The sequence below is a fragment of the Brienomyrus brachyistius genome, chromosome 3 (genome assembly GCF_023856365.1).
Source record: "Brienomyrus brachyistius isolate T26 chromosome 3, BBRACH_0.4, whole genome shotgun sequence".
Taxonomy (NCBI): Eukaryota; Metazoa; Chordata; class Actinopteri; order Osteoglossiformes; family Mormyridae; genus Brienomyrus; species Brienomyrus brachyistius.
The window spans coordinates 21975029-21999452 of NC_064535.1; the positions used below are offsets into that span (position 1 = coordinate 21975029).

The 24424-nt window shown below is 48.4% G+C and overlaps 1 protein-coding gene across 3 annotated transcripts in view; it reads left to right on the forward strand.

Annotated features, from left to right (window-relative positions):
• The window catches only part of scube1 (signal peptide, CUB domain, EGF-like 1), an 87786-nt gene that overhangs the window by 17395 nt on the left and 45967 nt on the right, over window positions 1-24424 (forward strand). For all 3 annotated transcript variants that reach the window (XM_049007462.1, XM_049007463.1, XM_049007464.1), the window contains exons 4-6: window positions 2768-2902; window positions 18749-18874; window positions 20922-21038. In XM_049007462.1, the coding sequence (XP_048863419.1) occupies window positions 2768-2902; window positions 18749-18874; window positions 20922-21038 (378 nt within the window). The remainder of the gene's footprint in view (window positions 1-2767; window positions 2903-18748; window positions 18875-20921; window positions 21039-24424) is intronic.

The window sequence follows — 24424 nt, forward strand, 5'->3', positions numbered from 1 at the left end:
AGAACATTCCTCATGTAAGTATATCTTGACATGTCTTTTGAATGCTTTATGACATGATGGCTGTAATATGCATTAATAACATTATATGATTATGATGTCATGTATATTATAGCATGGCATGAATGTTCACACGGATGACCCGATTGCAGGGATGTATACAGGGGCAGGGACATAGAGGTACCGGCCCCAGCTGAAAGCTGATTGGCTCTGGAGTGCCCAATCCTCTGTCATTTACTGATTACTAGCATATTATTGGCTAATAAGTTTGGCCCCTCTGTATGAATTATGGCCCAGTTTAGAAAAGTGAATCTACTGAGCAAGAGTGTGGGGGGTGATGGATGACCCCACCTCTGAGTCCCCAGAGGAGTTGCCGTGGGGAGGCCGAGGCTCCAGTGCCCGCTCATGACCCTGGCGGCAACCGTACCCACGGACGGAAAGACAGGGGGCACACTGTTTCACAGTTTTGGGGGGGAGCGGCGTGACATCCCTCCTGACTCCCCCCAGGGCACAAAGGCTGGCATTCTCCCCCCAGCTTGCGCTCCCTAAGACACTGAGCCTTCTTCCTGCACCCCCACGCCCCACACACAGTTAACAAAATTCCCTGTCAGAGGGCGCAGAATGTGGGCAGGTACTATCCCGCCCCCATATAAAAGGCACTGTACGGTGGAGGGGGGCACTGTGAAAGATGTTCGGAGGCTGGGCAGACATGGTGCCTTTCACGGCAGCCAGGGCAGGGGCGGGAGGGCGGGGGGGTAGGGGGGCGCGAGGGGACCTGGGAGTTAATAAGCCTATTCATTGTGGTAGAGATCTCAATGAAGTCAGGGCTCAGTGGAGATCACAGGGCTGCTCCGAGACATCCATGTTTTACACCGGTATCCCGGTGACAGCGGTCGTAAAGGATTTTACGGCCGCATATAAAGCGGCCCCTAAACGGCCCCAGAAGCCCGTTAAGCCGCCGGCGCTGGAGCTCAGACAGCCATGCCACGCTACTCCTGTTTAGGCACTAATCGCCGCTGCTTCATCCTCGCGGCGTGCCCTGCGGCCTTGGCGGGCCACCTTGGGAGAAGGGTGCTTTCTGATTGGCTGCAGTACAGCAGGTCCTCCGATTGGTCCGCTTCCCCCGAACCTTTTTTCCTAAAGGAGCCCGAGTTAGGATTGGCATTTGTAAAATCCCTTTTGAAACTAGGGAGAATAGTTCTGCGTTCAGGTCTAATCCTATGTTGCCAAAGGGCATTTCAATGTCCTGCGTATAAAACAGGCACTGATCAGTGGTGGAGTTGCTGGGTTTAATTATCGAGAATTGTGACTTTTATCCAAAGTTCCCGGGATGGCTGCTGGTCGCCGTGCCCTCAGGCAGGGGGCTGGGGCAGAACAGCTCCACCGAATACCAAGAAACAAGCGTTTCCACGGCCGCAACGGTGGCAGACGAAAGCAGCAGCTAAACAGATAAAAACAAGGAGGACAAACAGTGCGCCAGGCTGGAGGTGAATTCCCCACGGGGTGTTTTAAGGTCAGCGCAAAGGCATCTGCACGGGAGCCAGCCGGGCTTCCTCACGGGTGACAGGCAGGCTGAGCCGCTGGGTCTGGACCAGATCACGACCCCCCCCCCCCCCCCCCCATCCCCCCCCCCCCCCCCCGGCAGCCAGGCTCTGCGGCTCGCTGACATCCCCAGGAACACCTCGGCGCTCGCAGACTAAACAAAACATGCGTCCGCTTCCTCTACGGCATCCCCCGCCGCTCTCATGCATCAGCTGCGGTAGAGGAAGTCCCGCCCCCGGCAGCCGCTCTCTTGGCTTTGATTGGACCCTCTAGGCTTCCTTATTCCTTACCTTAATGGGGTGTTTGACCCATTTGTCTGGGAATACCCCTGTAATCATACATAATAAGTACTTTGTGTGCTTGATTTTTGTTTAAGAATAACCTTAATTTGGATCTAGTTTATTCAGAAATTACTGTTATTTTCTAGATCAAAAGAAAATTGCATGATGGGACATGAAATTTCTGGGGCATTAAATACAGTCTTTATATCAACTCCTGACACTAATGGCTAATCTGCTTTGGCCATAAACTAGTGGTTCTCTAACTGGCTCTGTTATCTCAGACATCCAGGGAAATAAGTTCAAAGTGGGTCCCACCTGTGTGGGTGTGGAGTTTGATGCTTCTCCCAGTGCCTCACCGCATTTCCTTTCTTCCCATCGTTTTTAGACATGATAAATTGAAAAATGTCATACTGCTCGCGGTGTGCAACGATGTGGCAGATGCTTTTCTCATAAACTTGAAACTTGAACGTCCCAGGAGTAGTAGGACCTTAAAGGTCTTGCTTATGGCCCTGCTGGTGATACAGTTACTCTATGGGCACAGTATTTCAACTGAACTCTGGCACACAGGAACTCGGGGCCTGGTCTCACTCAGTTTTTGTTGGTCAGATGCCCCGACCAAACCCTGGCAGCTGCATGTTGGACATGCACTGTGATCTTGGCGCTGGATGTCGTGATGAGTATCTCAGGAGGTCCTCGGCCCCTCGCTCCACAGAAAGGGAGCACGAGGTGTTTTGCTCGGACATTCTGTCATGCCGTGGTCCGTTATGCGACTTTCCAGCATCCATTCGTCCATATGCTGTCTGGGGCGGAGGAAGGGGGGGGTGTCTTCTACAAATAAATAAGAATAAATACCCGCGATCGAGTGAACGCAAATACCTGCGTGAGATGGCTCCCCCTCCCGGCGCTGTGCACACCTCCCTAACCTCGTCCGCTGTTCCCCCCTGCAGATGTTGACGAGTGCCTGGACAACAATGGCGGCTGCCAGCAGATCTGCCTGAACACCATGGGCAGCTACGAGTGTCTGTGCAAGGAGGGCTTCTTCCTGAGTGACAACCAGCACACGTGCATCCATCGCTCTGACGGTGAGCCCCGCCCCAGCTCTGCCAGTCCGTGCCATACACCTGGTCCTGCTGCTCTTATAGCTGTGTTTGGTAATTGCAGGGTCCCAGACCTGTGTGCAGTGCAGTGATGTGTGCCATTGTTTGGTACTAGCAGATTTCCTGACCAGTGTGCAGTGATGTGTGCCATTGTTTGGTACTAGCAGATTTCCTGACCAGTGTGCAGTGATGTGTGTCAGTGTTTGGTACGAGCAGGGTTTTCGACCTGTGTTTGGTACGGGCGGGTGTTTAGACCTGTGTTTGGTACGGCCAGGGTGTTTATACCTGTGTTTGGTACGGCCAGGGTGTTTAGACCTGTGTTTGGTACGGCCAGGGTGTTTAGACCTGTGTTTGGTACGGCCAGGGTGTTTAGACCTGTGTTTGGTACGGCCAGGGTGTTTAGACCTGTGTTTGGTACGGCCAGGGTGTTTAGACCTGTGTTTGGTACGGCCAGGGTGTTTAGACCTGTGTTTGGTACGGCCAGGGTGTTTAGACCTGTGTTTGGTACGGCCAGGGTGTTTTCAAGCTGTGTTTGGTACGGCCAGGGTGTTTTCGAGCTGTGTTTGTTGTACCGTTTCTGTGTTCTGGCAGAGATCCATGTAGCTGATACCAGATTTCACTTTCTGATCTGGCTGAGCTTTTTCTGAGCCTTTCTGTGTTTTATGATACCTACTTTGATGCATACCTTTCCTTTTCAATAATTTATATGTGCGTATTTGATATAACCATGCCAAGTTCCCGAGGTAAATATTGACTTACCTATACATGCTTATCCTTATGCAGAGATTCGCTAAGGATACGATGAGGGGTCTTACAGCACAGTCAGAGGTCTGTAATACACCACAGCTGAAGCAGAATGATCCATTTGTTCTTATTTCAATTAGGTAAACTGTAGGGGGGGGGGAGGGGCAAAAATTTCAGGTGGTGGAGTGTTTCTCTTTGCACAGTGACATCATCTCTTGGTACCTGTGGCCTGGAAGAGCTGGTGCCACTTTTGAAATGTGACAATACGCCTTCGCCTTCTTGGGAGTCACTTCCATGGCCACCTAAGCACCTTTGGTGGTTTTCTTCATCCCAGTGGTCTCTCGTGGAGTCTCACACTCGGCTTTGGTATTGAGGGGCCTTGCGCAGCATGAGGAAAGCGACCCCCCCCCCCCCACCAATTCGGGATGCCATTCCCAAAAGCGGGCGCGAGAGGAAGCTGGGGGAGTCGGGCCGGACAGTGTTTGGGATGTGAGGGTTTAAGAAACGCTTCTTCAGTTCATGGCTGGAAATAGAACCATGGTGTGTTCGGCTTTTCCAGACACCAGGAGGCCGAGGCAATTTTTTTTCTTTTCTCGCTTCCCACCGCTCCAGGTTATATTTTAAACATCAAAAGTGTCCCTCAGCAAATACCTGTAATTTCTTGGCCTGTCAGGCATCTTCAGAGCAAACAGGCCCTAAAACGGCGTGGAGTGGGTGGTGGCACGCCCCGGCATGCCGCTCTCGCCTCTCAATGAACTGCTTGTCCGTTGCCGGGACTACGAATCCCCGATGTGGAGCCGCTGCAGGACTTTCACGCTCGTTCTGAGAGCGGGCCTCGGGTCTCTCTGCCTTCCTTGCAAATTAGAGGGATAGGGTTGGACGCCAATGTCAGTCACAGTTACCATCCATGTCCTCTAAATTTAAACTCATCGATCTTCCGGTATATTACACAATGTCACCCACTGGTACCTGAAAATTGCTAGAATGGCCCATTTGATCGTCCAGGCGTCTTGGGTTGGTTGCGTGATGCCAAGACTCCCGTTTTGCGTCTGTATTTTTGGATGGGAGGGGGATTACAGAGTGATATCCTGCGATTACGAGATCCTGAACAGACCTCTTACAGACAGCACTCTGTAGCTCCTGTTGTCAGACCCTCATGGCCCTGTCTGTATCTACATCCCAGCTTGCTGTGTATTTTACGGCTCTGCTGGCATGGCGCGTTGGGCATCCTGGCATCCCTGCCAGGGAGTTTCTTCGTGGCTCGAGGCCTTGGGGCTGTGAATGTGGGGTGAAAACCTGGCTGGGGTCATCGTTGGCAGATATGCTGCGGCAAACACCACATGGGCATAGATCACATGTTTTATGAAAACAAAAATCTAACCTGCTACTGTTTGTGAAGTGGGGCAGCATGGACAGAACACTGTGGTCTCTCCCCGCTCTTTAGGATATGGGTTCGATTCCCGCCCTCCGCTGAGTGTGAACTTTGTGTTGGTTTCCTCTTGGTTCTCCAGCTCTCTGCCACAGTATTAAAGTTGTTCTTTCTAAGTTGCTCATAGTGTGTGATGGATCATGACTGTGGGCTGGATTTGTGGTTATGGGCGACAGATGGATGTTTGCAAAGCGAAAGCCAGGGAGATCAGGAGAGACCCAGGTCACAACCAAGCGTTTAACTTAACTTAGCATTTGTCTAGCACTGTAGAGTCTTTGGTAAAGCACCCTTTGGACCTGGGGGTGGAGGTCTGCATCCTGATAGATTTGCTTGTATAACCGGGCTCTGCATGGCACAGAAAACTGTAAACATCACAGATTTTTCTGGAAAGTACCGGAGGAATTTTGGCCCCGTTCTCGGGCATGTACAGCGTCAAACATGCTGTTAACTGGAAGCTGTAGCGGCTCCTTCTGTGTATTTTTGAAGAACCTCTGCTATATATATATATATATATATATATATATATATATATATATATATATATATAAATTAATTAAAAAAATTCCGGCACCCAGATCCGCACTTAGAAACCTTCACTCCTGCTTGTAGATCAACCGACTGTGAAGTAACTTTAATGAATAATCATGCTATCAGACTTCCTACAGGTCTAGAGTTGCGGGCATGGGCGACAGCGACCCCTGATGGTGGGGAGAGGCTGTGCAGGGTGTGGAAGGCGAGCGCCCATCACACATACGAGGATGCATCTTGGTCTGTTGGTGTCTTACAGTTTCTTTTTGCATGAAGCAGAGGTGATTCTAGACCCATTTCATATTTGTCTCAGTCCTCCTGAAAAAGTATTTTTCGAACTCCATTCATCCCGTATTTTTGTAAATACTGCTGTAGGTTGAACCCTCTTAAGGGTGAAATCCTAGAATCACCCCTTTCCTGGAGTAAATTTGCTGAAAGGGATATAAAACGCGAACGTTTGTTATAGAAAATCCAGTTGGCGAACTGAGGATGACTTCCTGGTAAAGTGACCTTGCGCTGGACACAGTGGGTGGACAACTGAACGACGTTTTATGCACTGAACTCTCTCTCAGAGAGGAAGGCTTTGTATTTTTTTGGCTGGACTTGCTCCAAGGCAAAGCTGTGGGTGGTTGGGTGGGTGTGCACAGGTTTGTATTCACCACATAGCGTTAAGACCTGTTACTTTTTTACCTTGTTTCAGGTCCCCACAATGTAAACCACAATTTTTTAAAAATCTGTAAAAAAAAAATACACTATCAAAAATCTTGTATTTTGTTTTGCTCACTCATGGGTAAGGTTAGGGCTCAGTAGATGTTAAGGTTGTCATAAATAGGGTTAGGGATTTGCCCATAGAAATTGAGTCTCCACAATAATAGTAGTATGCACTCTATAGACAAATGCATTGGAATACTGGAATACACGTCTTAATTACTGAATCCTGCTGTTTCATTCAGACCCATTGCCACTAGTTTATGGCCAAAATGAAACGCCTATTCATGCAGTCAGGTTTACAAACAATTGTGAAAGTGGGTTTTTCTGAAGAGCTCCTTGAATTCAAGTGTGGTGCCGTCATAGGATGCCACCAGTGCAATCAGTCAGTTTGTGAAGTTGCTTCCCTGCTAGATATTACACAGTCAACTGTAAGTGGTATTATTGCAAGCTTGATGCATTTAGGAACAACAGAAACTCAGCCACGAAGTGGAAGACCATGTAGAGTCACAGAGTGCTGAGGTGCATAGTGTGTAAAATAACTCAATAACTGCAGACTTCCAAACTGCCTCTGGCAAAGGAATGGGCTTCCATGGCCGAGCAGCTGCATGCAAGCCTCACATCACCAAGCGCAATGCCGAGCATCAGATGGAGTGGTGTAAAGTGTTCGGTGGAGTGAATCATGCTTCTTTCTCCGGCAGCTTGATGGACAAGTCTGGGTTTGGCAGATGCTAGGAGAACGTTACCTGTCTGGCTGCTTTGTGCCAACTATACAGTTTGGTGGAGGAGAGTATGGGTCGTTCTTCAGGAGCTGGGCTAGGCCCCTTAGTTCCAGTGAAGGAAACTCTTAATGCTTCAGGATACCACGACATTTTGGACAATTCTATGCTTCCAACTTTGTGAGAACTGTTTGGGAAAGGTCCTTTTCGGTTCCAGCATGACTGTGGCCCAGTGCACAAAGCAAGGTCTATAAAGACATAGTTAGGTGAGTTTGGTGTGGAGGAACTTGACTGGCCCATGCAGAGCCCTGACCTCAACTCCACTGAACACCTTTGGGATAAGCTAGAACAGGGATTGTGAGCCAAGCCTTCACGTCCGACATCAGTGCTCACAGATGCTTTTTGGGATTAATGGGCAAAAACTCCCACAGACACACTCCAAAACCTTATGGAAAGCCTTCCCAGAAGAGTGGCAGCTGTTATAGCTGCAAAGGGGGACCAACTCCATATTGATGCCTATGGATTTAGAATGTTATGTCACAAAAGTTCCTGTAGATGTAATGGCCAGTCATCCGGATACATTTGCCTGTATGGTGTAGGCGTTTTTTGTCTGTGTCTCTGTGTGTTTGCACGCCATGGATAGGACAGTACTTCTGCTAGGATTTGGCGGGGGACAGGATCAGGAAGTGTACCTCCCCACCACCGGATGCCTTTGGTCTTCTTGGTAAAGGACAGATGAGCAGAGGCTTGAGATTTATTGCTACAACCGGGACACATTAGCATCTGCCTCTGAAAGCCCCCTCTATACTGGGTTGCATTGTTAGCCCCACTGCTGCGGCCTCGGCTGTCTTCATGACTGATTTGATTGGCGAACCTGTGCTCTCTGATGTCTGTGTGGCAGTTTCATCACGCTTCCCCGGCTCCCACCGCTCTTTTTTTTTTTTTTACCACGCAACATTGTCCTTTTAGATTAGTGTGCAAATATAGCACCCATCACTGCGAGGCCCTTATAACAGCGGCAGAGGATGGCGACGTATTTGCAATTGTTACTCATAATTTCAGCCAACCCCTGTCTTGTATAGTGCTCTTTTTCCACTTAATTGCTTCGCTAATATTAACTTGCAATAGCAGGACTTAACGGGCTGAGAATCTTGTGCAGAAAAGCTAAGGTGTCTTTGAAGAAGAAGCGGGCAGGGAGGCCTTCTGGAGTCCCAGCATTCAGGGCACAGACATAAATTGTGGGCAGTAGTACTGTAACGACCAGAGCAGTCAGAAGTTTTGACACATCGATGAGGAGTGATAGTGTCGCTTCACATGACCTGGCCACTCGACTTAAACACAGAAGAAATGATTTGGACAAGTTTGACCAGAGAATGAAGGAAAGGCACCCAGAGAGTGCTTAGTATGTACACAATGTGGGCAGAAGTATCGGGACACCTGGCCATTGCATCTACAGCAACTTTTATGGTACCCCATTCTAAATCCATATGCATCAATATGAAGTTGGTCCCCCTTTGCAGCTATACTAGCTGACACTCTCCTAGGAAGGCTTTCCAGAAGATTTTGGAGTGTGTCTGTGGGAACTTTTGCCCATTTATCTAGAAGAGCATTTGTGAGGTCGAGCACTGATGTGAAGGCCTGGCTCACAATCTCCATTCTAATTCATCCAGTGAAGTTCCTCCACATCAAACTGACCTAATCCTGTTTCTTAATGGACTTTGCTTTGTGTACTGGGGCACAGTCATGCTAGAACAGAAAAGGACTTTCCTCAAATGTTTGTAAATCTGACAGCATGGCTGTGTGCTTGATTTTATACCCTTGTGGCAATGGGTCTGAATGAAATACCTGAATTCAATGGGTAAGAGGTGTGTCCAATACTTTTGTCCATGTAGTGAATGTGGGAGCTCCTTCAGGACAGCTGGAGAAGCATCCCAGGAGGCCACCTCATGAAGCTAGTCTAGAGGGGACAGTCGGGCCAGCCAGTCCCTGGGGCAATTGGGTTTAACGGCCTTGTTCTAGGGTCTGATGGTGAAATCACTCTGCCGCACCTGGGATTTGAACCAGCAACCATCTGATATCAAGGATACAGAGCTTCAATGTCTTTATAATTATACTAAAATATAGAGAATAGTACAAATATACCTTCCTATGGGTAGGTGTGTCCAAACGTTTTAATGGTACTGTACTTAATATGCTGTTTTTCCTTTAAACCGGATGAAGGGTAAATCTTTCACCTCCTTCCTTGCTTTTCCACTGCCCTCTGGAGCACCTTGAGGTGAAAGTGCACATGAATTTTGGAAGGTTGACAAAATGTGACAGTCTGACATTCCCTGCAATAGCCTGGCTCCGTCGAATCCCAAAACAGATTACTGCAAGAGATCAGGAAGCAATTCTGTCAACAAGTTGTTCTTTATATGTGTCGCAAGAGATGATGACGTTTTCCGAGGGGGTCAAGTTGGCCCCAGAGACGGGGGGGGGGGGGGGGGATAAACAGGGAGACAAACATGGTTCGCGTGGAGCAATGGACGTCGGATGTGTTTATTTGGAGTTACTCGGAGGAGGAAGCGAACAGGAGAAGGCTGCTGCTCGCCTGCACGGTTCGGATTTTTGCTGAAAGAATTCTAAGTTTAAACAAACAAGTGAAGGAGAGGGCTGTGGAACCACAGCCTCCAGTAAGATTTTCTCCCAAAATCCGTGCTCTGGTCAGGTTTCTGCATGCAACGGACACTCCTCTTGTGAAGCCTCCTTATATTATATAACAAACATGTCTAGCCTCCATTAACCTCTGTGCGTGTCATTGTCACTGTGTTGATGTTGAGGCCGCTCCCTGTGCACGACCATCGTCCTCACAGTGGCGATTCGTGAGAGTGATCCTTCGCAGCCAAAGAAACAGGGCGGCTAGAGAGGTTCAGCTCATCGGCTGACTGTTTGTAAGAGTTGGGTAGCTACTTTTGAAGAATAAATTGCATGCTGTTTCCACTTTCTTCTTCAAAGGCATCTGAAGTCTCGTTAATATTAGCTCCATGAAACATTTTAACTCGGATTGACTGCTTACGTGACATTAGCTGTGTCTAGGGTTCATATAGACCCCTGTGGTCAAGGTCAGTGAGGAATCTGTGTATAGACTGAACGGCTTGTGCTATTTTGATGACAAAGTAAATGTGCTCTCCTGACTTTGCTGGAATTGGTGGCCCTGGTGGGGGGTGGGGTCAACTGGGCTCTGCAGAAAGGCTGTGTTGGCATGTCCGTGGGTGATGCATGGGCAGCACTGACACTCCACGTTCTCCCTGCCTTTTCCAGGTCCATCTTTCTCCTCTGTGTGTGTCTGTGGTCCCTCTCCCCAGCACGGCCGATGTTGCTCGCCGGACAGCCTGAGCGTCAGGCCAGATGATTAAGCCGACAGTATTTGTGCTTTGTGTTTGAACTGCGCCGCAAACATCCTGGCTGGCGAGCAAAATCCTGGGACTTGAGTCCGGGGTCACAGATTAGAAGGTACTGGAGGATGGGCTGAGATGAAAAGCCGTAGGTTATATTTCTTTAACGTATAACTCTGAGTTCAACGCCATTTCACCCTCCAATCTCAGCCGTCAGCTATCATATCAGGGAAGAGCATTCCGGTTTCTCTTGTATAGCCACATTTTCTCTCAGCTTACATCAATTCTATCGAATGCCACAGACATGGTCTGAGACATAGAAAATCTATCATGATGTTAACAGATTGTTTCCAGCCGATGTTTCTGGTAGCTTAGGTCAACATGCAGCTTGCTCTATGTTATATAACTACGGTTTCATAGTAAACCTTTGCCTGACCCTAACTCAGAACTTGGTCTGTGAGTACATACTAAATCCCACTGTGGAAAAAGCAAGCGCACAAACACTGTGGACAGACTAAAAGTGGTAAGGGAGCACACTCACTGCCGGTTCACTGCTGCTCCAGGCCGATCGCCGAGGGGGAAAAAAGCCTTAATGCACTGTTTGTAAACTCGGAATCTTCCTCCGTGTAAAAATACTGTTTAAATATTATTTTTTTGTGTGTAAAAGCTTTTAAAGAGAGTCCTAATTATTTGCCCGGTTGTGACTCGACTTTTCAAGGTAAACACAGCTCGTTGTTTACCAGAGGGAGAAGGGGAGGGGGGGGTCCATTTTACAAGGGGGTGGCCTATGTCACCATCTTTTCCATTTAAAAGGTCCCACGGTATTTTTAGGGAGCTGGAAGTTTTTCTCGCTTGTGAATCAGCCCTGGGTTTCATGTTGAAGGACACGAAACCGACTCGCTGTTTGGCGGTAAGTAGAATGAAGGCACAGAGATGGCAGAGTGTCTGACAGCACGGCACATTTGAAAGGTGGGAGCGTGTTCTGGACATAAACGCACAGACACGGGTGGCATCGACGGCATTGATATCCCTCCCTATAATCGTCCACCTTTTCACCCAGTGAAGTGTAGAAACGACTGGAAAACCAGGCAGTACAGCAGCTCTTAAATACCATGTTTCACTCCTGCCCATCTCACCGGCTCCTCATCACGACATCCCAGAATAACCCAGAGCACCACCCCAGTGACATGCCCTAATGTGTGTATGTGTAATATATGATGGAAGAGGCCCCAGTGATGCTGTGAACTGCACGTAACATGCTAATGCCAAGGGCTTCTGTTGAATTCTCTTCCCCCGAAGTGCCGCAGACGGCAATGGTGTGAAACGGGTTCAAAAATATGTCGTCCTGGAAGCCCGTCTGAATACCACAGCTCCAAGTTCATCGCCCATGAATTTCCTCTCTCTGACACACTCTGCGGCCACACAGTCCATTCCAGCTTTTACCAAAAGTATGTTGTCTTCATTTTTTTTTTTTTTACAGAATTGTTCTAAATGTAATTAGCTGTCAAGGAGATACTGACTTCATACAGAAAGTTTGTTTGTCAGATTCCAGTAGTTTGTCCAATAATTCAAGCACTTTTTTGGAACCAAGTTGGGAATGAGTTTGGATTTTATTGATGAAAACACACATTTTGGTGCAGGCTCTTTAAGCAAAGTCATGGGTTGTGAAGAGAAGAATTGAAAATGAGGGTGTTTGTGTGTGTGTGTGTGTGTGTGTGTGTGTTGGGGAGATTCGAGTGTTGGGGGGGGTTAGGATACGGGTGCTCAATTGAAGGACATCAATGCGGTCTGTTGAAGAAAAGACCTCATTGAAATTCATGGCTTACTACCTATAGTATTGTGGATTTAACAAACGAGAAAGAGAGCGAGGGAGAGAAGGAAGGCGAAGGACTAAGAGTCTGACAGATTTCAATTAAAATGGCATTTGGGTGGGGAACGGGTGGGGGTGAAAAGAGCAGAGTGTGTGTGTGTGTGTGTGTGTGTGTGTGTGTTGGGGAGATTCGAGTGTTGGGGGGGTTAGGATACGGGTGTGTGTGTGTGGCCCCATCGACCCAGTCCGCTGCAGTTGGCTCCTCCCATTGGTTAGGGGCCACTCACTGTCGGTTCCTGACCCTGGAGCAGCACTCAGTGGAACAGTCGGGCAGCATTGGCTTTGCCGGCGTTGCACGTGCGAGCATCCCGGTGGCATGGCGCCGCTTTGATCGCTGAAGCATCGCTGCCCTTCGCCGCTCAGGTCTGCTAACAATAAGGAGGGCAGCGGTGGAGGGTGGGGGGCTGAAGTAGGGGGGGGGGGGGGGTCTTTGGGGGCCTGCTGGCTGAGGAAAGATCCAGTGAACCTGTCAAGACCTCCACCCACCTGACAGAAAGTATTTACCATGGTTTGGACAGACCCCCCCCCACACATACGCACACGTGTACCAGCTGCCCGTAAGCGTGGGCCTGCTGAATTTCTGGGTCTAGGGGGGTTGTGATAACATGGGTTTGGTTACTGGGTCCTTGTGCAAGCGGCGCTCATGTTTGACTCCTGGGGGGGCAGGGGTTGGGGAGACATGACTGGAGTTTCCTCACATGCCCCCGTCCCCCCACCCCCACCAGAACCCCTAGTGAACGCAGAGTTCACACTTTCCCCATTGAATTGTCTTCCGTTTCGGTTGACCTAGTGGGGCAAAGGAGACAATGACTGAAACTGTAACCCTTTACTACTAATGTTACCCTTTTTTTAAAAAGCACCGTAGACCAGCATGGCCAAAATAATGTATACTGGTTATACCTGGGTCTGCCGTGTCTTGGTGCTGGTGGGCCAGCGTCATATGCAGGTAGACCAGCACAGCTATGCTGCTCCACCAGCTACACCAGCACCACACCAGCACTAACCAGCGTCAACCAGCATGGAGATCATGCCACTCTGTGCTGTTTTTTTTCCGACAGGGGAGTCGATACAAAATGTAGGTCCTACGCAAAAAACCAAGAAACCAACGAACACCAGCACGTCACTTCTAATGCTTCTTCTTTGATGGTACATCTCTTATTACGGTTATTACTAATTATTATTTATTATTATTCATCTTATTCCTGATATGCTGCGCAAAGCAATACAGGGGAAGCCTTAAAATATTCTGAAGAGAAAATGCGGACGCCAGCAGTCACGGCAGCGTTGTACTTGGGACGTCCTTTTCTTTGCACGCAGCGTTTAGGGTGTTCTTGAGAAGCTTTTTTAGTTGTGTATTTGAAGAGATCCTTTTAAGCCCTGGGTTCAAGCATGCCCATCCACACATGAAAGTGTGCTTACACTTAGGGTGTCAGTGAAACACTTCGGCTCCACTCTGGACTAATGGGACGGCAGAAGATTTATTTGGTTGAACACCGAACATGAAAAATGAGGTGTCGTGTGGTACGTACATAGGTCACTTGAGCACGCGTGTTGAACGTGGTCATCACAGATGTGTATGAAATCCACTGTATCTTTACACACATGGTTATTGAAATGAGAGAAAACACTCTGTTGTTGCGGTCTGTAAGATGTTCAAATACCAGTATTAGATCGGTTAAGAACTCTACCCATAATCCTTTGTGGCATCGCAGCGGGTAGGGTGTCATCACTAGCTGCATGCTCATCTCGCATGATTTGGTTGTGCTTATCCAGTTTAAAATTTTGAGGATCGCCGAGGGAATATGTAACATGATGCCCTTATGGTTGTGGTCCGTTTACGATCTGGGATTGGGTTAAGGTTCAGAGGGAGTAAATCCCAGTTTGCTTCTGCTGTCTGGAAGCAAGGTTACGGTTTCTTTGCCCGGTACTGCCCCTGCCATCTTATCTCATTTCCTTCCCTAAGGACAGTGGGTCGGGTCGTGGCCCAAGTTAATCACCCATTTCTCTAAACCTGGTTCCCTATGACAGGAGCAGGGATACTTCCCCATCCCCATTGCTGTTGGCCTTTTCTGCATGATGGGATTATCCCTCCTTATCGTAAAAGGATTACAGGCTACGGGGGGTGCTCTACAATGGCATCCTGGCTGGGGGGCCAAGTGCCAATGTGCCACCTCCCCCCCGCCCGACCCATCTTGTAGTGAAACTGCAAGCAGTACATCTGCCAGTGTTTCCAGGCAGGCCTGCTCTTCGTCTGATTCTTCAGTGTGACCGTCACGTCCATCAACGCAGCTCTCTGCTGCCCCCTAGCCTCCTTGTGTTTAAAATCTCTCTGATGGATTTGAGAGTTGCTCTTCAAACATGAAACCCGAACAACCTGTGAGATTGACCGATGACTGTGTTCAAGTCCATCTACAGCTTTGATTCTCCGCTGTCCACTCTAATGGATGCTCATCTTCACCTTGAACAAAGGTGGGGTCCGCATTTGGACGCTCCTTCCCAAGGCTGTCCGGGCCTCTTACACCTTTGAGGGCCCCCAGTCGAACCCCTCGACTGAATCCCTCACCACAAAGAGCCTGCTAGCTGATCTACCCTACAATATGATCATCACTTCATCCTTGCGCCAAATCAGGCGAGAGGGACAGAGTATTTCCCCGCCCTTTCGCATGGCATTAACTTGATTCAGTGCCACTTTGAAAGACAAGTAAGAACACTCTATTGATATGCTTGGCCACGACTTGGCCTTATTTAGACTCAATGGCATTTTAGCAGAAAACGATTTAGTAGCATTAAACGACTTACCTCTTTAGTCGAAAGAGAGGCAATGAGCTTTAGGGTTAGGTTTAGCGTTAGGGTTTCCCTGGCTGGGCTCCCAGGTTTCCCCGCCTAAATTACCTGCTGCTTTGTCATAGGCTTTCGGCAAACATCTGGCATACAAGCCACAAGGCTGGAGGCATGTAGGACGATGTCGACATGAAAGTACTGTGACATTTTCTCCCCTGTCTGCAATCTCTATGGCTGCTGTTTTTGGAACTGTTTGTAGCACTGGTCACATCAGACAAGCATCCTGCTTTGGTGTTGGCCCAGTGAGTCCCATGCCTTTGAAAATTAGGGAGCCCTTCTTAAATTTAGTGGGGGAGGGGAGCTAATTTTGGACACTCTCATGCTTCTTTCTGTCTTTTTTTTTTTTTTTTTTTTTAACTCATTTCGGTTTCCAGTTTGAAGTACAGACTGGAAGTTTTGGAGGTTTCAGAGGTCACCTTCCAGCTCTTGGGGGCAGGGGGGGGGGGGTTTGGCCATGGTGTCTCCCTGTCACATTCCTTCAAATGATGACATTGCTCCTCCAAAGACCCTGAAAGGAAGCAGCGGCTGCCTAAATAGATGCTCCATCATCAAAGACCTTGTTGAAGTTCTGCCTCTGTCCTTCATGCTTTGTTGTAATTATTCCCCAGGACATTAGGTTGGTGCTGGTGGGGGGGGGGGCTCTTTGTCACTAATAGGCCTTGCTGGACCCTCTAGCCAGGCCTTCCACCGGATTACTGTTTCTTAATGAGGCACAACAAGGGCATTCTCGCCACTGTCTGTGAAGAAACATCTCTTGTTTCCCCCCCCCCACCCCCTCCCCACTGCATATTCATTCCCAAAGAAGGCCAGTCTGTGCTCCTCAAGTGGTTCGAGGGGATGAGGATGCGGAAAATGATGTTATTGACGGCGTTGCCATGGGGACAGTCATTGGTTGAAGAATGCATTATGTAGGCATTGTTATAGCCGAAGGAGATGCTCAGATTCTGAGCTCTTTGCAGCTGTACCCATGGCCTCCTTCCCAAACCCTCGTTTTTACTCATCCCAGAATGCTTAGGTGCTTATGGGGAGATATTTAGTTTCTTTTTCTCCTTATTTTCGCCAACATCATGTAGACTCACAGCTACCTGTAATCTGTAATCCTGGGCTGTCCTTCTTTAGGTTTACTGTGGACTCCTGCTTGGTCTCATACAACATCGAAGAGGCCATCATGGCAAAATGTCGTCTTTCTGATTCTAGGCAAGGTGACCCGAATGTCCTTCTTCTTGGGGTTTGAGTCTGATCGGACAGGCCATGGCTGTGTCGACGGTCTGGCATTCCTGGTCCTAGAGGGCACTGGGTTTCAGCTGGCCTCCGCTTGTAATTGCTTGGAGTAAACATTCAGAGGGCAGTGTCACCCCAACTTGTGTTTGTTGTCAGTCCGCTAATTATGAGGCCTCGTCCTGCCGACTTCTCAGGTTGTCAGACAAATGCATGTTCAGGGGTTCCTTCTCGCGCTAAAGTCGTGACCCCGCGTCCTTTTACAACCGTCCCATACGGCATTCTTGAAAAGAATCATCCACTCTTGCCAGATTCATAACTCGGGTTGATTTATAACTTCGGGGAGCGCTATAGTGTGTAAACTTATCTGAGGTGTAAAATGCAGATGATAGAAAATTAAAAGTCAATCATAAATTTGGTTTTTGCGGGAAATGCCACAGAGCGCTTCGTAGGTGCCAGCGGTTTTCTGCCACCCAGACGCATCCCTATCCCATGATCCTCTCTGCCAGGTTGTGTTTTGGCTGCTGGTGTCTTTCCTGCACAACATCTAAGGAAATTCTTCGGAACCCTTTTTCAATTGTTAACGGCACTTAAGAGTTTATTAAACGTTCAAAACCTTCTGAACAGCACTGATATCTTTGGCTTGCCTAAACTGGGCTGCGTCCCTCATCCCCGGTACAACCCGTTGAATTACGGGTCCATGGTTCTGGCCCATCGTCATACCTCCTTTTTTCTTCATTTTAATGATTTAAGTGCAGGAAAATCAACGTTATTTGCACATGTGCCTCCCACATAAATCTCAAGGCTGCCCTCGGACCCACATCAGAAGACCATGTTGTGGTTGGGGTTGGAGGTGATGATGGTTGGGGGGGGGCTTGTTGCGTCGCGCCACGGTGTATAAAAAGGCTCAACGCAGCCCAGTAAATTAACACGGGCCAATCGAAGCTGGCAGGACTGACCCTGGGATACATTTTTCCATGAGGTCGCACTGACCGAGTGCGTGAAAGTGGCCGCATTCGATTGATGGAAATGTGGGCGGCCGGGCGGCTGCCACGAAACACAGTGATGAGTGCTGTCCGGCCACACCGTCGCTGGCAAGAAATTCAGGGATGATTCCCCACCTCAATACACACCCTCTCAAACTCTAAAACTTTGACACGGATACCAAACCCCAAATGCTGACATACAGCTCAATCTTTAAAAGACAAAGAAGCTTTGAATATCTATGCTGCTCATCCGACGTGTGTGTCAACTAACACAAATCAAAAATAATTCTTCGTTATACCTCCTATTTTCGATCAGCAATTGATTTTTCAGGCATTCAATCCTTCATTCAACTGCCGTTCCGTCAATATCCTAGAATAAAAAATAATAATAATAATTTTCTGTAATAGTTTTTACATTTAAAATGTTTTCATTGTTAATGTGCTAATATTTATCAAGTTCCTTCTGGCACTTATTAATATTAGTGAGGTAATTTCATGTTTTTAATATTAACCTACTGAAGTTGTCAATATGTTTCAAGCAATAATCTAATCGGGGTCTTGCAGAGATTTTTCCTGTCATAGTCCTGATATTCCGTGAGCCTGCATGTTTGACAGGTAAGTGAAACGGCACCTACAATGATGAAGCCACATTAACGTTATAATCAGCCTTTCCCAGAATCCCCGGCATGAGTTTGACCCTGTGACCTCTATCAAGTGCTTTGTTTCCTTTTTATCCTCTTCGCCTTTTCTGGGATCTGAAGACTGTTTGGGAGCAGAAACGCGGAGGGAAGCTGGTGTCTCCGCTGTGCTGTTTGAATTTCACACATAGGATGACAGCAGTGCTTTATGTTCAATGGGCCAACCCATTGGGGGGGGGGGGGGTCTGGACTTTGGCGGGGGGTCAGCAGGAATGTAAAACTAATTTACGTGCTCATAAAAATCCCACATTACTCCCAAGGACAAAGTCTGAAGTGGATTTGTAATAAAGGATCCAAGGAGTTTGCCTGCCTTTGCTGTAAATTAGGATGCTTTTTAAGCCGCCGCCGTCCCATGATGCTTTGCTGTGTTCGCCTGCTGGGCGACCTGCCAGGCTTCTTCCCTCTTGTGCCCGTAATAATGTTACCGTTGCATGTGTTTATGGCAAGTTTACCCATAAGATCCTATCATGATGTTTATGTTTATCTAACCGGTCGGTGTCCCATTCTGTCGTGCAATATTCCTGGTTATGGCATCTGGAATATCAACCCCTTGACTCGGGTTGAAAGCGATTTCTCTTGTCTCTGGGGGGCCTGTACTTTTATGTCTCTCTGTTCTGACAGTGTAATACCCTTTTCTCTGGTCTCCTGCCTGACTGTTCCCCTCCGTCCTTTCTCCCTCTCTTCTTCCGCTCTGCCTTCTGTCCCTGGCTGCACAGATGGGATGAACTGCATGAACAAGGACCACGGCTGTGCCCACATCTGCAGGGAGACGCCCAAGGGGGGCCCGGCGTGCGAGTGCAGGCCTGGGTTCGAGCTGGCCAAGAACCAGAGGGACTGCATATGTACGTAGCTGAAGTGCTGGGGGGACAGGGTCGAGTGGTTGGTTGTGGGTGGGGCATGATCCGATGATGCTGCCTGCTGCTTGGGGGCGGGGCATGATCCGATGACGCTGACATTCTCCCTCCTGAGTCTGTCGGATGATACAGGGTTAGGGGTGAAAGTAACTTAAACTGTATTCCTTTTATAGGAGAGCATGTTCCTCATGACAGGCCGAATGTGGAGCCTCATATTTATAGCTGCATATAACTTTGAGTTTGCACTGTATTCCTGTGTATCGTTACAACCTGGGGGATGTACAGGGCACATGCACACAGATACAGACCCAGCTCAACTATGCGTGACTGTCACATGTCTCCAGAATGGCTCTGAAGGGCCAGAAATATCACTGCGCTATAGAATGCGACGGCTTACGGCGTTCAGGTGTATGACTGTGTCCTGTGAAGTGGGGAGGCCCCACCAGGTTGTGTTATAAATGTTTCCGGAAGGGCAGAGAATGCCACTCAGTAGCCAGTAGGGAAGCTGATTGTCTGTAAAAGAAGACTAAAGCGATTCTACTTTAAATGGTCATTTCCACAGGGGGCCTAAATATGATTCCTTAGGGACATGGAGAGCCTGCGATGTGATGTTTGTACGTTTGGTGGCTTGTTGTACCAGGTAAAGATTTGCACACATTATCAGATGTTTTAAGCAGCATAATGCCAGTACCAGTAATTATTGGTGGGGAAAGTCCATGTTTCATTAGTTACAGTTCATTTGGCAGCACCTAATGTCCAAAATGAAGGGACCCCCGACGTTTCTTTCTCCTGTTCTACAAGGTTCTTGTTGCGTATGAGGAAAACGCATGAGAAACAGGATGGAAATGCCAGTAGAGTACCAGAAGTGAATCATTCATCGTATAAATCCAGCCAGTGCATTTACGAGCCAATCAGCTGAGAATCCGCATTCCCGCAAGGGCCCTCATAAATGCGGCCGGGATCGTACCCTGGTCTGTAGCATCCTGCCGCTCTGGTAGAGGGGCTGCTTCCGGGACGCCAGCCCCTCTCTGTGCCCCTCTGCCAGGCTGCCGGTCTGGTAGACAGATCTGGGGCCACCGAGCGTGTTTTGGGATCTCAGAGCCCGCAGTGCCGTAATCACCTGTCGCAGAGCAGGACGCTCCTTTACGGCGCTTCCACACCGAAGTTCTGGATCCTGGTTCCTGGAAACAAGTCCCTGTGACACCTGGGCAGGGGACTTTTGTAGCTCCTGCCCACTTCTGTGTGTCACTTTCACACCGCAGAACAGGAACTGGGACCTTTCTGTTAAATAAGCATGGGAGACACAGGCTTTTTCCTGCTTCACACGTAATTCACATGAAACTGCACCCCCATGCCAAAACAACGGAGGATAAGTAAACCGTTTTGTTAAAGGGAGGATCGATCATGATCAAAATGGGACACAGCCTTTTATTTATATTTTACTTATACGACCCGAGACATGTTCATAATTTTTCTTAAATCAGGTCGGCAGATCGATCTTTCTGCAGAATTCAAAAACAATGTAACGTTATTCTGCTAATAAGGTAACATTAGTCAGAAGCTTATTGGTTAGCGATCAGATTTTCTAATGCAGATATAAAGAGAGGCAAGCAAAAGATATTTTAACTGATACATTTTTATGTAATTAACATACATAAAAAAATCTGCCAACTGCACTGGGCTACTTCCATCTCTCTTCTTGCTCTTCAGCGTGACCTCCATATTGGTGCTGGTGATTCTGGTCAGCCAATCGGCAAGTTTATCACTTTAAGCTCCTCCCCCATAGCTTGTGTTAACCGAGCGGCGTTAACGCGACAAAAGTTCCTGCTTCCAGAAAAAGGTTCCAGTTCCCGTAGAAGTTCCTGCAGTGTGAAAGCGCCCTTACGGCAAAGTGTCATGGCGGAGGGAGCGAGAACCTCAGGGTTTAACCCCTTTAAATGAGTGGCTGGCGTGGCTTACCTCCAGCTCGTGACGACGGACCGTGGATGTGTCTCTTCACCTCTCGACCCGTGTGTTCGTGTGTGTGTGTCACCAGTGACTTGTAACTATGGAAATGGAGGGTGCCAGCACAACTGCGATGACACGGACGCGGGGCCCGTGTGCGGCTGCCATCAGAAGTATGCGCTTCACTCGGACAGCAGAACCTGCATCGGTGAGTGCTGCCACTCCTCGGGCGGGGGCTGCGTGGGGGTCTCGCAAGCAGCTGAAATGCGCCTCCGGAGCCTTGTCGCCATGGCTACACCTTCTCCACGGCCCTGCTTCCCGTGCCAATTACAGCCACGGGATTCCTGCAGCCGCACTGGAGCGCGCTCACACCTGCACCAGTGCCCCCAGAAACACAAGCCGGGTATTATTCCATAAAACTCTGCGTAAACTTTAGCAAATCTTGCACCCTTGTCCCGATTTCACAGCGGCTATGGCTTCGTTGTGTGCCCCCACCCCCCGCCGCCCCCAGGCAAGTCCCCCGCAAGTGGTGATGTCACATGAGGCCAGAGTTTCAGAAAGGCATCATCTGTGGCTTCCCTACAGGCAGTGACGTGCGGTGAAAAGGCAAATTAAAGAAATTATATGTATGATTAGCCTCCATGGAGCATAGGAGAAAAAAAATGGCTCCCTTAGTGAACATAGGAAGTGAATGTGCAGAGAAGTCACCCCCCAGCAATCCACCCCCCCCCCCCCCAGTCCAGGCCTCCAGTAATTTAAACAGTTACAACAAGGGGGAGGGAGAGTCAGCGACTAGAGAGCGTCTCCGATTCCCAGGACTTCTTAAAGATATAGTGCGATAGGTCAGAAAGGCGTCCACGCTGAAATCAGTTGTTTATTACATGGAGGTGCAGGGGGAGGCACTGAAAAAAAGAACGTTCTGGAACAGTGGCGGGCGTCACTCAGGGACGTAGCTGGAAAGAGCCCCTGTTTTTTTTTTCTCTCTCCCCCCAAGCCCCACCCCCCCCGACCACGAGCCCGCCTGTCCCTTCAGTGCCCATCGGATTCCAGCCGTTCCTCCGAAGCCTTTAATCTGACGTCTGTACGCAGGAGTTTATTCGGTGCTCGAGCAATAAATTAATAACAACACCTCAGCTTCTGAAAAACACATTAATCAGCCCCATCACACGGGGAAGTCGGCCAAGTCAGGGAGGCAGCCCCCGATACGTGGCGCTCACTCAGAGCTTCGAAACGAAGAGCCGTGTCGGCTTTTTAAATTTGTGGAGGACTCATGGACACCTGAGGTAAGTCTCATTTCTTTTGGGGCCACTTTCCATGCACCGCACTGCACCGCACTGCACTGCACTGCACTACCTGCCAGGGACCCAGAACTGGGCATCTGTGTTCCTGGGTGTGCTGGACGTCATTTTGAAGCACACCTCTGGCATCAGAGTTTCATTCATAAAAGCCAGACGCTGACTGGCTGTTTGTCCTTCATAAGAGGCACATGCTGATTGGCTGACGTCTGTCCTTCATTAGAGGCATTCACTGATTGGCTGATGTCTGTCTTTCATAAAAGGCACACGCTGATTGGCTGAATTATGTCCTCCCAGCTTCTATATGGGGCTTAAAACATGGATGTAAAATAAATTCCAGCTCAAATGTTTTGTACTTTTTTTTTTCATTTTATTATTTTATAAAAATTTTTTTGTAACTCATATGAAATGCTAAAGCACTGTCCTGGTTATGTGTGCCTCTGGGAAGTACGTTATGGTGTTTTCATGGTAAAGATGCTATCAGTTGACCAGTGTGTCACTTCTGGAGTGACAGTTTGGAATTTCACCATGGCTGGTCAAAGCCCTGGTCCAGCTCGGGGTCTGAGGGGCGAGGAGAAGATTAGACGCTGACGAAGGCGTTGGAGTCGCACCTCGAAATTCCAATTTCAAATTCAAGACTCATTACCTCATTTATTTATTTTCCACATAGCTTTGTCTGTATTATGTATAATGCAAGGTAATTAGTTTATATATAAACAATCAACATGGAGAGGATTTGTTTCTCAGTTTGAACTGTGTTAATCTGACATGACCTGGTTTTGTTTTGGAATGATCTCTCTCTCTCTCTCACAAGCACACACACACACACACACACACACATGTTTGTATTCATATCTTTGTGGGGACTGTCTATTTCATTCTATGGGAAAAACATTAACTGCAACAATGACAATCTAAACCCCCACGCAACCCTAACCTTAACCATAAGTAACCAAAAAAATGTCCCGCAAGGTCAAAATAGGTTTGTTTCACATTGTGGGGACATTTTGTAATGTATACAAAACCCTCACACACTCACATACAGTGATGTCTTTACAAGAATGTCACCCTCTTCCTCCTCCTCTTGAATACCAGGGGAAAAAATGTCACTTATGTCCTTCATGATGTTGCTAAAGCACTGAAAATGGGGGGGGGGGGGCGGTAGTGGTGGAGTGGTTGGTGGGGTATGACGGACACAGCACTATTAAACCCGGGGGACACTGTTCCTCAGAGTACTGATGAATCGGCCGGTGTTTGTTTTTTTTCCTTTAACGGTATTTTCCCTTGCAGCACCGCGGAGCCTCAAACAGCATTAATAGGAGATGGGGGAGTAAGAGGAGGTCCAAAAGCCTCTCTGGCTCTCCTCGGGCACCTCCTGAGACAGGAGAACCTTTCTGTGTGTCTGTGTGTAAGCAGAGTGTCGTGACAGCTCTGGGTCTTTTCCGTTACGTCTCTGTGCCGCTGTCTTTAGGCTCCCCGTCCGTCCTTTTCTCCTCCTTTCTGGTGATAGTTACTGATTGCCTGTCTTGTCTGAGCATCAACGTTAGAATAAACAGAGGGAATGTTAAAAAAAAGACGCTAGGAAAAATCGAACCGACGCTAAACCCAACGTAAAGGCGCAGCTAAGGAAACACCGATTGAACAAACTTCTCAATTGCAGCCTGATTGAACCTAGAACTCCCAACCAAATCAATCAGGGGAGGAAAAAAAAATCTCACCCTGAAAATGGCATAGAGAGCAACCAAATTGCCCCCCTCAGCATTTTGAACAAACAACAAAAAAGCCCTGTTATGGTACAACCCAGAAACACCGTGATGTCACCGACTAAAGGAAACAGAACAAAGCTGGCCTGCCCATCTCATCTGTCCACACTTCCTCATGCTCTTTTTCTCCACCACCTCCCTCCAAAAAAGAAACCAATCCCCAACCCCTCCCTTCCTCCCGCCTGCAGAAGGATGAGCTGTATGCATGTCGAACACGAGCCTCTGTCCAAACACACAGGCTGCATGCGTCTGCCTCTAACATGCGCCCATGTCACCGTGTGTCCTCTGCCTGTCCTTCATGCTTTCCTCTTTACACTAATTTGCTGCCTCGATTTTCCTGCACGGGAGCACTTTTCTTGTTACCCTGTTTTACTACCTGTTTAGTACACCCCTTCGCTGCCACCCCAGACTCCCTGGAGCTGCAGTATAGAAATCATAACCTCCCCGGTCCCCCTGTTTTGATTTCTGACAATTATTACATGTATTATGGTAGCAGTAGTATGGTGGTATAATTTTTCCCTTATAAATCGATTACT